Source organism: Rattus norvegicus, chromosome 8 (genome assembly GCF_036323735.1).
Source record: "Rattus norvegicus strain BN/NHsdMcwi chromosome 8, GRCr8, whole genome shotgun sequence".
Taxonomy (NCBI): Eukaryota; Metazoa; Chordata; class Mammalia; order Rodentia; family Muridae; genus Rattus; species Rattus norvegicus.
Genome location: NC_086026.1, coordinates 39,199,990 through 39,214,923, shown reverse-complemented (window position 1 = coordinate 39,214,923; position 14,934 = coordinate 39,199,990). Strand labels below are relative to the sequence as shown.

The 14,934-nt window shown below is 49.5% G+C and overlaps 1 protein-coding gene across 3 annotated transcripts in view; it reads left to right on the top strand.

Annotated features, from left to right (window-relative positions):
• Nucleotides 1–5,412: 5,412 nt before the first annotated feature.
• Nucleotides 5,413–14,934, top strand: part of Fli1 (Fli-1 proto-oncogene, ETS transcription factor) — a 119,986-nt gene continuing 110,464 nt past the window's right edge. Inside the window, exon 1 of one of the 3 annotated variants that reach the window (XM_063265409.1) lies at nucleotides 5,413–5,435. Coding sequence is in view for 2 of the 3 variants with exons in the window: in XM_063265407.1 (XP_063121477.1) it covers nucleotides 6,666–6,683 (18 nt within the window). In the remaining variant the exon portion in view is untranslated. Of the gene's footprint in view, nucleotides 5,436–5,509; nucleotides 6,684–14,934 lie in introns of those variants that run through there. The other 2 variants (XM_063265407.1, NM_001017381.2) reach the window with 2 other exon arrangements.

Sequence of the window (14,934 nt, the reverse complement as noted above, 5' to 3'; positions counted from 1 at the left end):
CATCTAAGGGGTTGTTTTCTCCTTTCCACAACCGTTCCCAAGAATGTAAACAAACCCAGACTGGGACATCTGGGTTACACGTTTAGTGAAAATTCCCTGGCGGGTGGGGTGGGGAGTGTACACTGGATGGCCTTGCCCAGAGTAGAAACTGGGCCTCCCTCTGCACAGCCTGTGGAGAAGGAAAGATTCGATGGAGGTTGCAAAGGTGCCTTCTTTGGAACTGGGCTCCTTCCTTCATCCTGAAGTCCTGCCCCAAGGGCCCTGTCCACACACCCAGACCCAGCATCTCCTGCTTTTAGGAAAAAGGGGAACATCTGCCAGAACTTCTTCAGTATAGGTTTCTCGGGTCTAAGGAGCACTAATTATTTGTCTAACACCTCAGAAACTTGTTGGCAGTGGAAATCACCTTCTCTCTTTCTGCCTGCTGTCTCAAGCCCTTCAGGAAGAGACCAGGAGGTTTGCTCTGGGAGGAGTGACTAAACAAGGATGGGAGGGGTGTTGGCGAAACTGGAGTAAAACCATGTCAATAATTAGCTCTTGTGGAGATGGACGGGTGGCTCCCAAGAGGTGCCACAGTAAACTGTGAGATCAGACTGGAGCACGCAGGGCCCTGGGCTCCAGTCATACGGAGGTATGGCTCCTACCCCAGCTCTCCCAGCAAAGAAGCCAAGCCAAGGGGCTCCTCCAGCTCTTCTAAATGGCCCTCATCCTGGGCTGTAACCTCTTTCCAGCTCACAAACTAGGTCCCAGAATCTCAAGAATAAGAACTCTCTGAAGGGCAAGGGAACAACCCAGGGTCTGACCCGGAGTTAAGGGTCATGGAGAAAGCAAGCTGGTCCAGGACAGAGTAGCAAACCAGCTTGGGGTGGGCAAAGAGGCACTGTGAGAGCTGTGGGTTGCCACAGGAGCCGCTTGCCGCAGGAGCTCTTTTCAAGGGGAAAATGGATTTTTCAGCGGCCGCAAAGTTTGTATTGTTGCACAAAGGAGTTCATTGATGTTGGTGAAAGTTCTGCGTGGCAGGACAATCTTCTGTCTGTTCTGCAGGCTTCCTTCACCAACCATTTGCCAGAGGGGCACAAGTTGCCAAGCCCTTGTTGTTCTCTGTCTGCACCAGCTCAGGGTTGTTGACAAACAAGGGAGCTCAGGTGACCTGGCCCCAGGAACCAGGAGCTCAATCTTGCCTCAAGGAAGAAGGGACCCTCTCCACTCAGGCTCTGGATGCTGCTTACAACAGACTAGGGGCTCAGACCTGGTCCCACAGGAGAGCACTTTTCAGGGTGGGGATTGAAAGACTTAGAGAAAAAGACAGAGGAACCTAAGTGACTCTTCAAGATGCCAGTCCTAGATGCCTCGCTATGGTCATACTGGCAGCTGCCTCCCCTTTGCCTGGTTCAGTTCTGAGTATTGTGTTTGTACACAACTAGTAATAGTGACAGTCTGTTTTGCACTGAGAGATTAAAATGTGACAGAGTCTGAAAGGGGACAAGTTCAAGACACAGACACTAAGGAGTCTTACTAAGGTAAGATCCTTTGAGGTGCATCCCAGTCTGTGGTTATAGTGCAGAGAGAAACACTATCTCAGAGTGGTTAAGAGTCCAGGGGTCCAGGCTAAACTTTCACACATGGAATCAGAGTTAAGAGGTGGATAGAGAAGACCAGAAGACCCAGGGCAATAACTCTGCCCAATAATAGCATCGTACTAGAAGAATGTGAAATTCGTATTTCATCAAATGGAGCATTTCCTTGAGATCTCTCTCTCTCTCTCTCTCTCTCTCTCTCTCTCTCTCTCTCTCTCTCTCTCTCACACACACACACACACACACACACACACACACACACACACACACACACACACACACACACACACACACCTGCACAAGTCTGACAGGGTTCTCTTTCTTCTCTCCAATCTACCAACCTGAGGATTCTGCCCACTGCTTTTCAGGGGAAGACATCCTCCTTCTCCCTTGACTCAGACAAAGGGAGGCTGCTGGGTCCAGAACCTGCCCAGCGATATTGCCCAATTGACATGTAGGTCCTGAAGCTGTACTTCAAGAACAGTGGGCCCGTATTTGGAGAGGATATTGTATGGAGGCTACTGGGAGGTCGGGTTGGCTGAGATTCCAGAAACTGAACCCACCCGCGACCTCCATAGTCCCCATCATGGCGCCGCCACTGGATGAGGGTCGCGACACCCGGCTGGTCTCCACCTCCTGTCAGCCTGCACTCTCTGGTCAGCCTCTGACTCCCTTGGGGTTTTCTCGACGACGCCGAGTGGTCTGGGGGTTCGACTTCCAATTGTCTGGGGCTCGGGTCTCCGAGACCCTCCTGGCCTGGCCCTCCCCCGCCCCCCCGCGTGGCTCTGCAGGCGCTGCGGCCTCCCACGTAGCGTTTTGAACAGGGTCCGTACTAAGGCAAGAACTAGCGTGGGGAGCGGGCAGGGCGAACAGAGGCTCTAAATCTTCCTTCAATCTGTGAGTGGATGAAGTCTGAGAAACAAATTCAAAGCAGGCGCTCCTGCAGAGCCTTCCTGCAGAAATATTCCCCAGCATTCAAGCGCATCCAGGGGCGGCTCAAGCTGCCTTGTTTGGCTAAGGTCAGACGAGACTCGAGTTCTCCAATAAAAATAAATCTCAAATTAATTATGGCCTCGAGCGAGAGGCCAGACACTTGAAGCTGCAGTTGTGCAGTCTGGAGTTTTGGCGTTTGCCTGCCAACCCCTTCCCCCATCCCCCTCCTCCACGTCTTCCCCTCCTGCTTTGCCAGCTAGATACCCTCTGAATCGGTGGGAGAAGAGAATGCAACGAGAAGGCTCCGCCAGAGACGCTTTGCCAGACCTGGCATCTTTAGGAACTTCAAATGACCCAGATGTCATCGGGTCCGGAGGCACCCCAGGGATCGGGCTCCGAGTGTCTTGTCCTCCCACTCCCGTCCCAGACTAGGACCAAAGAAGCCCGGGAAGCTTGCGTCTGGAAAGTCTTGACCCGGTCAAAAGGGCTGACATTGAGCGAGCCAAGACACGTTTTGTCGGCCGTTTCCCTCCCTGGGGAAGCAGGACTTCCGCATCTTTGAAATTGTCAAGTGTATATAAAGCAAGCCCTCTCATCAGTGCGTTAATGAAAACTCTCCAAATCCCTGTGCTTCCTAACTGTTCACCTACGCGTGTGTGTCTTCCACACAACTTAGAAATGAACTCCAAGATGCTTTGTTGTTGGAATAATTTTTTTCCAGTTTGTGCCTTCAAAAAAATTTTTTTAGCATGGCTTTTTTGGCTAGGAGCTTCCCCTGACTTGAAAATTAAGAATGGGCTGGTGGAACAGCAGTGAAGGTACTGGTACCAACGCCTAGCCCCCAGCCCTGCCCAGTCTGGGAAAGAGTGAAGCCCACAGTCCTTAGAGCGCCAGGAAAGAGGGCGTGCACCACTGTGTGGGCAGGGGCTGCCATTCCTGAGCTGGACTGGTAGACAGGGAAGAGAAGAGCTGGAGAGAGCCAGAAAGGGGTGGGGGGTAGGAAAGGGAAGGCGAGTGAGAAGCAAGAGAAGGGGAGGGACCTGCCCTCTCCCAGCGCAAAACAGTTTTCTTTTGCAGCAGGCCTCACCGCAGGCTCTCTATCAATTTGTCTCAATGCAAACATTCAAAATATTCTCTTTGGCTGCTCATGAAAACAACGTGAGCTGCCAGGATCAAACCATCTTTCCAGATGTCTGGTGGTAACCACATTAAACAGGGCAGACTTGTTTACTGTTGTGTTTGGTTAGGGCTTTTCCCCCCTTCGGGATTTAAAAGAGAACCAGGAGGATCAAGTGGAGCACCATACCCAGAGCAAACTCGCCCACCGGAGCAACAACAGGGGATGGAAGGGATCTGACGTTCTATCCCAGATCTGTTCAAAACTGGGGGCGGGGGGGGGGGCGGTGCCTCCTTCTGTGTGGAGAACCCAGTGAACGGAGCAGGTACCGACAGAGGTGTTGGTGGTAAAATGCCATTAGACTGCAGTGACACCTATGCCTGCCATGCCCAGGGGGTGCCTATGGTAGCGCCCCCTCCCCCGCCCCAAAATTGTGAAATTGCTTCAGTGTCCATTTTGCAGGCAGTGACCAAAAAAAAAAAAAAAAAAAAAAAACAACAACAACAAAAACAAAATGAAACTCCCTAGCTGAGATGGGGGTTCAAGAGAAGGGGTTGTACTCAGTGAAATTAGGGGTTATTCCAGGAAATTATTCCAGAGAATGGTACTCAGCAATGAAGATGACTGTCATTTGCCAGATCAGCAGAAGTTGAAAAGGAAAACCTGGCGATTGTCTGCTACTTGGCGGTTATTGGGGGGGGGGGTGAGTGATTAAATGTGGATTGGCTATTTGTGCCCTCTGTAACTGTCCAGTGCCTGGAAGGAGACAGACCCTCTGCATGTTGAAGTAAACACTCCTTTCGGGCAGAAAGAGACACAGTATAGCTTGGGTGCACCCTCCTGAAAGCTAGTGTCGTTTGAATGTCTGTAGAGTCCGGGCTGAAAAGGAAACAATTTGGGGTTTGAAAGGATGTAATTCATTCTTCCTTTCCCTTTAACCTCTTTCCTCTCTGGAAGGCATGTGGAAGCGCTGAAGGGAAGAGCAAGAGGGCGGGCAGCCCGGCCGCAGGCAGGAAAGGGTTAAGCCTGATTTCTTTTAATTGAACTCCAGAACTGGTGGCCCCAGGCAAAGGGGGGGACTGACCCCGCTAGCGGTAACCAGATGTGGCGGTCCCAGGGGAGCCCCGGAGCAGACCCCTGGATTGAGAAGCAGACAGGAGGAGGGGGAGTGGGCCCGGCCCGGCCCCCACCCCCCACAGTAAACCGAGTCTCAATTGCTGGCAGGCTGCACCGCCACTCCAGGTCTGGTCACGTTCAGACCCGTGTCTGTATTCGAACCCCAAATTGGAGCTGAATTGATGAGACTAATTTGGATGGGGGGAGGGGGGCGGGAGGGAGGCGAGCGAGCGCAATTGCTCCTGAAGAAATAAAGAATTAATAAGTCACCTTTTTTGCCGCCGTGGACACCCTTTTGATTTTTTTTTCTTCCCAATTTATTCGGATCTGCTCTGGAGTTTTCCCCTCTTTTCCCGGGAGGACTCTTAAATAAAAGTGAGAAAGTCCACAGCGTGGTCTGAAGAGCGTGGAAAAGGTAACCTGTTTTCGAAGTCTGGGAGATGGGAGTCAGGCCATGAGCGCCGGTACCCCAGAGAAGCCCTAACTAGAGTGCTCCCGGGTCCAGCATGGGAGGCGGGGGGGGGCGGGGGGGCGGATAGCAGAGGGAGCCGAGCCTGTAAAGCGGGCCACGCCGCTGGGTGGGGGTGACAGTCCCTAGCTTGGACCCATAGACCGTCCGCTCTCATCCAAGGTTGGGTCTCTGCTGAGCCGCATCTTGACGCGCTCCCGGGTCCTGTTGCGTAGTGTGGAAGGCAAGCTCGCCCCTCGTCAGTTCCTTGGGGGCTGCGCTGGTATTGAAGGGCTTGGGCCGTGGGGTCCAGAAAGGTGTATTTAACCCAAGAAGGCTTGGATAAGTGACCTAGGTTGCGGCTGGTATACCTCCTTAGCCGGCTGGAGCCCGGAGGGCGCGCCTAAGCATGGGCACCTCTCTGCTAACAATGCTTGAGGTAGTGAGTCACACCCTTGACAGGTCAGGTCCTCCGGACTCTGAGCCGCTTCGGAGACTAGCGCTTGGATGCGAAGAGTCCTTCGGGTTTTCTCTTTTTCTTTCCTTTCCTTTCCTTTCCTTTCCTTTCCTTTCCTTTCCTTTCCTTTCCTTTTCTTTCTCTCCTTTTTTCCTTCCTTCCTTCCTTCCTCCCTCCCTTCCTTCCTTCCCTTCTTCCTTTTTAAAAATGGTAGGTTTGCCTTCTTCTGCGTCTGAACCTCCTCTGGCAGTTGACGTCGCCAGGTTATCCCCTGTCCTAGCACTCTCCCGCCTTCTTCCTCCCATCCCCAAAAAAGTTTGACTCCGGCTGGAAAAAGCATTAATGAATGTATCTGTGGGAAGAAACGGAAAGTGAATGAGTCAAAAGGGCCACCTTCGGCCAAAGGCCCAAGGGGAAGGAAAGAAGCCAGAGGCGTTTGGCTTTGGATTTGGGGGGGAAGGTGATGGGGGAGTTGCAGACTTCAGGAATCAGGGAGCGGATACTGGGCGTGGACCCCGTCATTGTTCCTGGCCAGCTCTTATCTCCCAGGAGCAAGTATCCTGTGTGCGCAGTGCATGAATGTATCTGGGCATCTCGCGTATATTTATATAGCGAGTGATGCGAAAAGCAGGGCGAGGAGAGGAAGAGGGGGGTGTGGGGGAGGGAAGACAAGAGAGAGCAGAGAAGAGAGAGGAGAGGGCGAGATGAGAGAGAGAGAGAGAGAGAGAGAGAGAGAGAGAGAGAGAGAGAGATAGGACTTCCTCCCCGATCGCAAAGTGAAGTCACTTCCCAAAATTAGCTGAAAAAAAGTTTCATCCGGTTAACTGTCTCTTTTTCGATCCGCTACAACAACAAACGTGCACAGGGGAGCGAGGGCAGGGTGCTCACAGGGGGCACTCAGAGAGGGCCCAGGGCGCCAAAGAGGCCGCGCCGGGCTAATCTGAAGGGGCTACGGGGTCAGGCTGTAACCGGGTCAATGTGTGGAATATTGGGGGGCTCGGCTGCAGAATTGGCCAAATGGACGGGACTATTAAGGTAAGCAGCGGGACAGTGGGCGCGGGGCGAGGGCCGACCGGGGAGGCGGGAGGGCTGGGCGCCGGGGTCCCGGAAGACGTGGCCGCTCTCCCTTCCTTCCGCGCCCCGGCTTCGCGCGGTCTCCTCCGGGTAGCGAGTCCCCCATTCCGAGGAGGCCGACCAGCCTTCCCGCCCAGGGCGATCTACCCCTCACTCCTTGCGCCACAGTGGAGTCCCACGGGCTCCCACTGCGCCGCCTGAGGGGCTGAGAGACCCGGCAGCTGAAACCTGGGACCCCGGGCGCGGACCAGAGTCTAGGGCGGGAGATCGCCCGGTCGGTTCCCACCCGGCACCCAGACGACCTGGCCCCGGCGCCAGGCACTCGTCTGGCGGCCAGCTTCCTCACGCCAGAGGCCGAGATCAGCGCGGGCAGGAGTAGCGTTCGCCGCCGGCTGGGGTCTCCGGATCCCCGGGGCGAGTTAGAGGATTAGTTGCGGGAGGGGAGGGGTGCAAGGGAGGGTGTCTGAGGGTCCGTCTGAGCCGGAGGGTCCAGATGGAAGCCCCTGTTTACATGTCAGCCCGATCGGTTTCTCTTCCCCCCTCTCACTGCTGCTGACGGGCGATTTGCGGACGCCGGCTGCCGGGAGCTAACGGGCCCGCCTCGCTGTTCCTCGGGCTAGGAATCTCCTGGTTCTCCGGGCTCCTCTGTGCCTCAGATCCCGCACACTGTGCTTGCGCCAGCTTCAGAGCCAGGGATCCAGGAGCTGTCCTCTCAGTAAGAATTAAACTCCTTCACAGCCGTCCGCCTGCGGTGGCTGGTTCAGAGGCCATGGCCTGGGGCTTGCCGATTCCACCCCCAACCCCCATCCGCGCCGGCCCAGCTTGGGTCTAGGTTGCAAAGTGCAGCCCAGGAGACCCGTGAGTCTGGGTTCCCTGTCACGCTTCAGAAAGGCAGAGTGCTCCCTCTGAAAGAGGGAAGTAGGGCCAGGAGCAGAGAGGAGGGACACCCCCTAACGTGACTAGCCTAAGAGGAGTTGGGAGAATGAATGAGACCAGACGTTAGCTTCAAGGCTACACATCAAGCAGGAATTGCTCTGGAAAAACTATCAGGCTGGTGAGGTGGGGACTGGCAGGGCCGCCATTCTCCAGAACCCAGAGGAATCCACTTCCTACTCATGGCTTGACTGAGAGGAGGTTAAGGTGTTGGCTTTAGAGAATTCAACAGATTTTATCTTCTGGGTGGGGTCAGAGTGTTTTTATTTTCTAAGACTCTCTCTCTCTCTCTCTCTCTCTCTCTCTCTCTCTCTCTCTCTCTCTCTCTCTCTCTCTCTCTCTCTCTCCCTTGCTCTCTGAAACATGCTGACTTAGGTAAAAGGGACCAACTGAAGAGACTTGAAGACAGAGATGAGATAACTGATCGTAATGGGGTTTTTAACTCAATCAAATAGCCACAGGTTTATCAAACTTGACTTGAGTGGGTTCCCAAGAGGTGTGCTCTAGAGACCTGTCAGTGGAGGTCACTGGGCCCTGTTTCTCTGCTTCCTGTTGGTGTGTTCTTGCAAGTGCCTACCTCCCCAGGTTCAGTAACCAGATGACCCTTCTAAAATCTTCACACACCCCCATTCAGAGCACTTTCTACTCACACCCCCCCACCCCAGGAAAGCAACTCTCTCCTCTGATCCAGAAGGGTGGTAGTGTAGCTCCAGAGGCTCACTGTGGCACTCTCCAGAGGCACTCTGAGAAGGAGTGAAGCAGCATCTGTGCGGCCTTCAGACCTCTGAGCACAGGCCCTGAGCTCTGGAGGAAGCTGTGGTCTGCGTACCCAGGATGTGTTAACCCCACACTGTGCACACTGGGATGGGCATGACAGGCATTGAGAGCAACCTTAGACAAGGAGGTTGCTGCTTCATACCAAGATGGGAGTGAGGGCTCTTTTAGGATGACTAATGGGAGCCCATGAACCCCCCCAAAGCCTCCTGAGGAACACCTTGTTTCTCACCTGGGAGACTTAATACCAAGGGCATCTCCAGAATCACTTTTCAAGCCCTCTTCTGAACACCGATGTTCTGGAAGATTGTGACTTTAGTGTATCCTTTAGCCTTTTAGTTATGTAGAAGCCACAGGTTCCTGTTTATATGCGACCTTCTGATTTGGGGGATCCTAGACTCCACTTACATGATGGTTCAATTCCATGCTTGGTGTAGATACTGGAAGACTGAATTGGAAGAAAGGTCAATCAACTTCTGATCTTACTGTATGAATTTACGGCTGTAAAACGTCTTTGACCTTCATAATCTTCATAAAGATCCCACAGGACTACTTTACACAGGTGTTTCCAGTTGCTTGCATACTAAATCCCTATCCCGCCCCACACGGACGAAGGTCAGAGGACGCTATAAACCAAATGTAACCTGTAGACACAGACTTAAGAGTATTTAGCTTGCCTGTTTCAACAGCCTGGGACAATCAGCATCCAGTAACTCTGATGCCATCGTATGCACCTGAGTGCATCTTCCTCAATCACAAAATTTGGCAACATCTGTGGGTCTCGGTGCCCAGGATGTACGTGGTTCCGGATGCCAGGGAAGACTGGGTTTCTGTACAGTTAGCCCCCTGTTTTGTTTAGCATTCGTGGAAGCTTTTGGGGTTGTAAATTTCCAATCCTGCTGCCCTTCCAAATTGTGTTCTCTACTTTCCCCAGCATGTCTGTTGGGTGAGCTCGGCTTGCTTGTTCTTTAGCTGTAGACAAGCTAACCTGCGATATTAAACGGCACCCTACCCCACCCACCCCTGCTCCCCACATTGATATTATCAGTGTTGAAAAGCACGTGACACTGCTTGCTGCTAGAAGAAATGACCTGGTTTCAAACTGCATCTTAGTTCTAGGCAGATTTCCTTTGATCAGATTGATGCCATCTGCAGAACGACGAATGTAGAGTGTGCCCTGAAAGAACGGAGAATCAACCAGAGAAGAGTCAGACATATGTGGGAACCTGGGAAATACGGAAAGCGAGGAAGGCCTGGGAGAAAACCTAGCCCCCTTTGCACTACTTACTTACTTACCGTGTGGGTCATGGCAAGGCTCTTAGCTCATGGGTCTCAGTTTTCCCATCTGTAAAGTAGGTCTAAAGCGCTAGCTTCTTTGGACAAGTCGAAGTGAAGGTGAGATAAGGTGTGGTGTTTTAAGTGGATGCACATTCGTTGAGCTTCATTTTGCCTTAGTCCTTTTAGAGATTTGTTTCTCACAGTAATAGAACGTAGGTCTGAGTTTAACACTGTGCGTATTCCGTGACTTTGAGATGCATTTGTGGCGTACATCCTGTGTTTGAAGGCTCTGCTTTGTGTGTGTAGGATAACCAGCAGTTGAAAGTCACCTAGTGATGGATGCGCACAGAGACAAATGTGATTAGCGCTCACACATGGTGGTGCTGTACTGGGTAGGAAGGGCACTACCAATAAGGTGCACAGGGACCTGAGTAGAGATAGCACTTCTAAATAAGCACTTCAGGGTGGTAGAGGAGAGAGGGAAGCTGCCTTCTGTGACTCAGAGAAGAGCCATCTGTCAGACGGAGAGTGGACTGCCACTCTCAGAGCAGAGGAATTGGGAAGGAGCTCTGAGAAAAAGCAGTCAAGAGAGAACAATAGGGGCAGTCTTGGTTTCTGGCCCCCATGGCCCCCAGGAGGGCATGTCACCTAAATTCACAAGGACACCGTGCAAACTAGATGGCCATTTTGTCTGTCCCCATGACCACATGATTGCTCTCTGAAGTGACTTCCAACTGAACTGTCGCCACTTAAAAGTGTTCTTCTCATGCTATTCAAATTCATAGGTGTGCAGTTTTAAAGCTGTACAGACTATTTACCCTGCTGCTGCTTTATCTATGGGTAAGCCAAGGTCCAGCATGCTGGATACCAAGTTCATGATCACAGAAGAAAAAAAAAAGTGAGAATTCAGGGGTCCTAGGAGATAGAGGAACATAGAGTAGTAAGTAGTATTCTTACTACTCTAACATGAGGATGTCCCGTGTCACATCATGTAAAATTATAGAATACTGCAGAAAAAGAGCTTTAAAAGAGAAGTCGTGAAATATCTGGCACCTTAAACTACTGACGCTTCTGCAATTTAGTGACAAATATATTCCCACTATCTTGATTAATATCTGTGCGCGCGCGCACACACACACACACACACACATGCACACACACACACACACACACACACACACACACAGAGAGAGAGAGAGAGAGAGAGAGAGAGAGAGAGAGAGAGAGCTAGAGAGAGAGAGTCAAAATTTTCAGATAGGTTTGGAAAATCAACTCTTTTCCAAAATAAATCTGCTTTGACTCTATGCATCGTGAACAAAGTTTCCATTATCCCCAAAAATATCTATCTAAAATATACCATTACTTAAATAATCAGTAGGCCCCATTACTGATGGTGGGCTGGTGTAAAAAAAAGAGGTTTTGCCTCTTTAAATAAAACGCTCTCAGCTGTATTAGGCCAGACCTGCTAGATCTATTTTCTGAACAATGAAGCAAGAAAGTCTTTGGTAATAGCCGCGTTAAATAAGATTTTAAATTTCAATGTCCTCCTTAGTTTGAGGTTGAGCAGTAAGTTGGCATTGGTTTTAAAAAAAAATGTTTGGCTGAAATCAAACCCTCCCCACCCCCACCCCTAGAAATGTAGCATTCGTCTAATTCTCAGCATAAAAGAATAAATAAAGAAAGACAACAATCTTGGCAAAAATGTTTCTGCCATTAATAAACTTCCCTTTATTCTACCTTAAACCTCACAAAATATCCCCAAACTAAAGTCTCAGTCAACCTAAAGCTTGATATATAGTCTTTCAGATTAAACCATCTCTATTTATTGGCTTAGAATGGGAAATGCTCTGTTCTATTTCATCTAGACAATTGGCTGTATAATGTTGGCATGGAATACTTTTGATGTGAATAACATGAATTTTTGAAGTATCAGTTTAAAAGCCTGTCTATCTTTTAGGGTGTGTGTGTGTGTGTGTGTGTGTGTGTGTGTGTGTGTGTGTGTGCGTGTAATAACAGGATGACCTGGGACGTTGGGACCTACCTTCCACCTTGTTTGTGATAGTGCCTCTTTGCTGTCAGCTGCTATGTGCAGGGCTCTAGCTGGCTCAGGATCTTCCGCTGAATCTCCTATCTAGACCTCCTATCACCCAGCAGAAACCCTGGGAGTAGAGACCTCTGTTACTTCTATCTGGCTTCATGTAACTCTGGGCATTCAAACTCAGGCCCTCAGTCTTGTGTGGCAAGCTCTTTACCCACTGAGCCATCTCCCCAGCATCCTTTCTCTTGTTTGGGAAAAAAGTCTGTGTCTCACTGGCTTGCCTCAAACTCACTATGTACTCAAGGATGATCACAAACTTCTGAGCCTCCAGGGAGCTGGAACTACAGGAATCTGTCCCATGCTGGTCTATACTACAACTTTTTGGTCATCTCAAGGTTCTGCAGGTGTTTTTCTCTGCAGAAGGCGACACCCTGTTTCATTTTCTGCTGCTTTCATATCTGCCATGTCACTTAGTAATACACTTCAGATTGATTCTCCAGAGGTAACAGAAGGAATCACTATCCCTTCTCCATGCTGCTATTCCTCAGCCTAGCATCTTTAAAATGAGGCAGTCACTAGAATAACAGTCTTCTGTATGAAGTGGAGACTGTACATTGGCCAACCACATTAATACAAGTGTCTGGCTGCTATTCAGAACCAGACCTGGTAACCTGACTTGGATTCTCAACTAGAAGATGAGCTGGGTGTTTCAATGGGGTTTATCAAGTGTCATGACAGTCCTATGCCAGGAAAGAACCTTCTGAATGGCACCAAGAAAGATCTAGTGAAAAGTTGCATGGGTAGTTTCTTAGTCCTTGTTCCCTCACATTCATCCTTGCTGCAGACCTATGAGAGTTTATATTACCATAGCTCCACTTCACCTAGAAGATATGGAAGCCCATATTGGTGAGGCTCCTTGCCCAGGATTATAGCTAATAGGTGGCAGAGTTGGTTTTTTCAAGCCCAGTCTTTCTGATTGCAGGATGCCTGCTTCTTCTGCATACACCTTCTGTGCTACTTCCTGTCATAAATGAATCTGGAAGTTGGCCTTGTGGTATGGATGGACTTACGTATGGTAATATGGTTGAGGGCTTTGGAAAGGAAATGCATTGGGGAGGAGGTGGGAAGATTAGATAGAAATAGATTATAGAATTCCTTAAATATTGTGATAGAAACTTGGGTCTTATAAAATATATAATCAGAAATAATCAATGTTTAAATGTTTGGTAGCCTACATAGCCATACAAACCCCTTAGTGACTGTGTTCTTCCCACTGTTGTCTTGCTACTTAGTCAACAGAGATGACAGTGGCTTATTAGAAACTCTCCTGGAAGCTTCCAGTGTGCCTTGCGGACTAGACAGTAGAGATGAGTTTGGGAAAACAGAAAGGTCCACAGGACATTGCTAACTAAATAGGCACCAAGCAAGGGAGGGAAAATTCCATGTCTTCTACTGTTATAAAAATGTGGAGTGAGGCACATGCCTGCATTCCCAGAACTTAGAGTACAGAGACAGGAGTATCCCAAGCCCAGGGACAGTCTGAGACACTTAGCGATTTCAAAGTCAGGCTGTGCCACATGCCAAAAACGGATTTCAAAGAGCCAAGGGCTGTGAATTTGGTTCAGTGGTCAAGCATGTGCCTCGCCTGCACAAGACTGGATCCGATCCCCCAAACTATGAAAAATGTTTTTGAAACACTGATTGTTCTATTTGCGCCTCCAAATATGACTCTTTGCCCAGTGTTCTGGGGAATCTCACCGTGAGGTATGTTTGTAATTGGGAGGTCTATCCTAGGTGACAACGTCAGCTCGTTTTAAGAATGAGTCAGCAGATGGTAACAGAGACCAGGCAGAAGGGAAGGTTGTTTCCCTGAGACTCAAACCAAACTTCTATGGAAATTCAGAGAAGTGTGACATTCTCTCATGTGTAAGTCAGGCCAGTTGTCTGGATTAGTAACACTCACATTTCATCTGGTCAAACAGAGACACAGATGCTTTTGTGCCTCATCCCAGTAAGACCAGAGACAGAAGGGGTAGGTCACCTTCAGTAGTTCAGACAAACTTTACAGTGACTTCAAAATCATTCACACCTGAAGCCTTTAAGGCATTTCCTATCTTTAGGGAACAACACTCTGCCGTTTACTTTATGATCAAAACCTCAGAGTCCAAACATTTTCAAACTCTCAAGGAAGACACAGACTTGAGTCCTGTGGAATGATTTCCCAAGAGCAGGCCCATTTACTGAGCCAGAGCTTAACATCCGAGGTCATGAAAGACTCATGTCACATTTCAGTGCACACATACATGCAAGAAGCCTGAATTACAGGTGCCAAGGGAGCTTTAACCTTGCTTTTCTAGACATGTGTGGCTTTCACTTACCGACCAGAATCTAACAGTCCAGAAGCAGATTTGTTCATTCTGAACAGGCAAGCGCTCACTGATTGCGTGTAGAAAGGCATCTAGTCTGAAAGCAAATAATCGTACACTACCATCCATGCAGCCAAAGGATGAAAACATAGCTTGATGTCATAGATTATTCAGCTTTTAAACCGTCTTTAGGTTGACTCTGTTGGGATCTCCTCTAAGCATATTGAAATTTATGTGTCTATGGAGTCATTTTGTATTTAGACATTTATCCTTTAATTCATACTCAATCATGTATCCACTTACCCAAATTGAATAGGCACAGTGTTCCAGAGGTTGTCCACATCTGTGAATGAGAACAAGATGTCTCCACTCTTTCTTTCTTTCTTTCTTTCTTTCTTTCTTTCTTTCTTTCTTTCTTTCTTTCTTTCTTCCTTCCTTCCTTCCTTTCTCTTCCTTCCTTTCTCTTCCTTCCTTTCTCTTCCTTCCTTTCTCTTCCTTCCTTCCTTTCAGATTTCTAGAGAGTAGAAGTTTCTCTACTTCCTTATTTTGAGCTCTGATGATCCATGATTCCAAAGAAGGCAATATTCATTTGGGGGCACTATTGATTCATAGCCTAATGTTATGGGTACATTAGGCATAGTTCCCCAAGGTGACAACAGTGTAGAGTTCCATATCTCCTCCATCTTCGGTGATAATAGTCCTTTATATAGACAGTTTCGAAAGTCCAGAGCTTGAGCCAAGGGAATTCCTCCTCCTTCTCTCTTCCTCCAGGTTCTTCCATGTGTATATCAACATGGAGACAGACAGAACAAGTGAAGTAAAA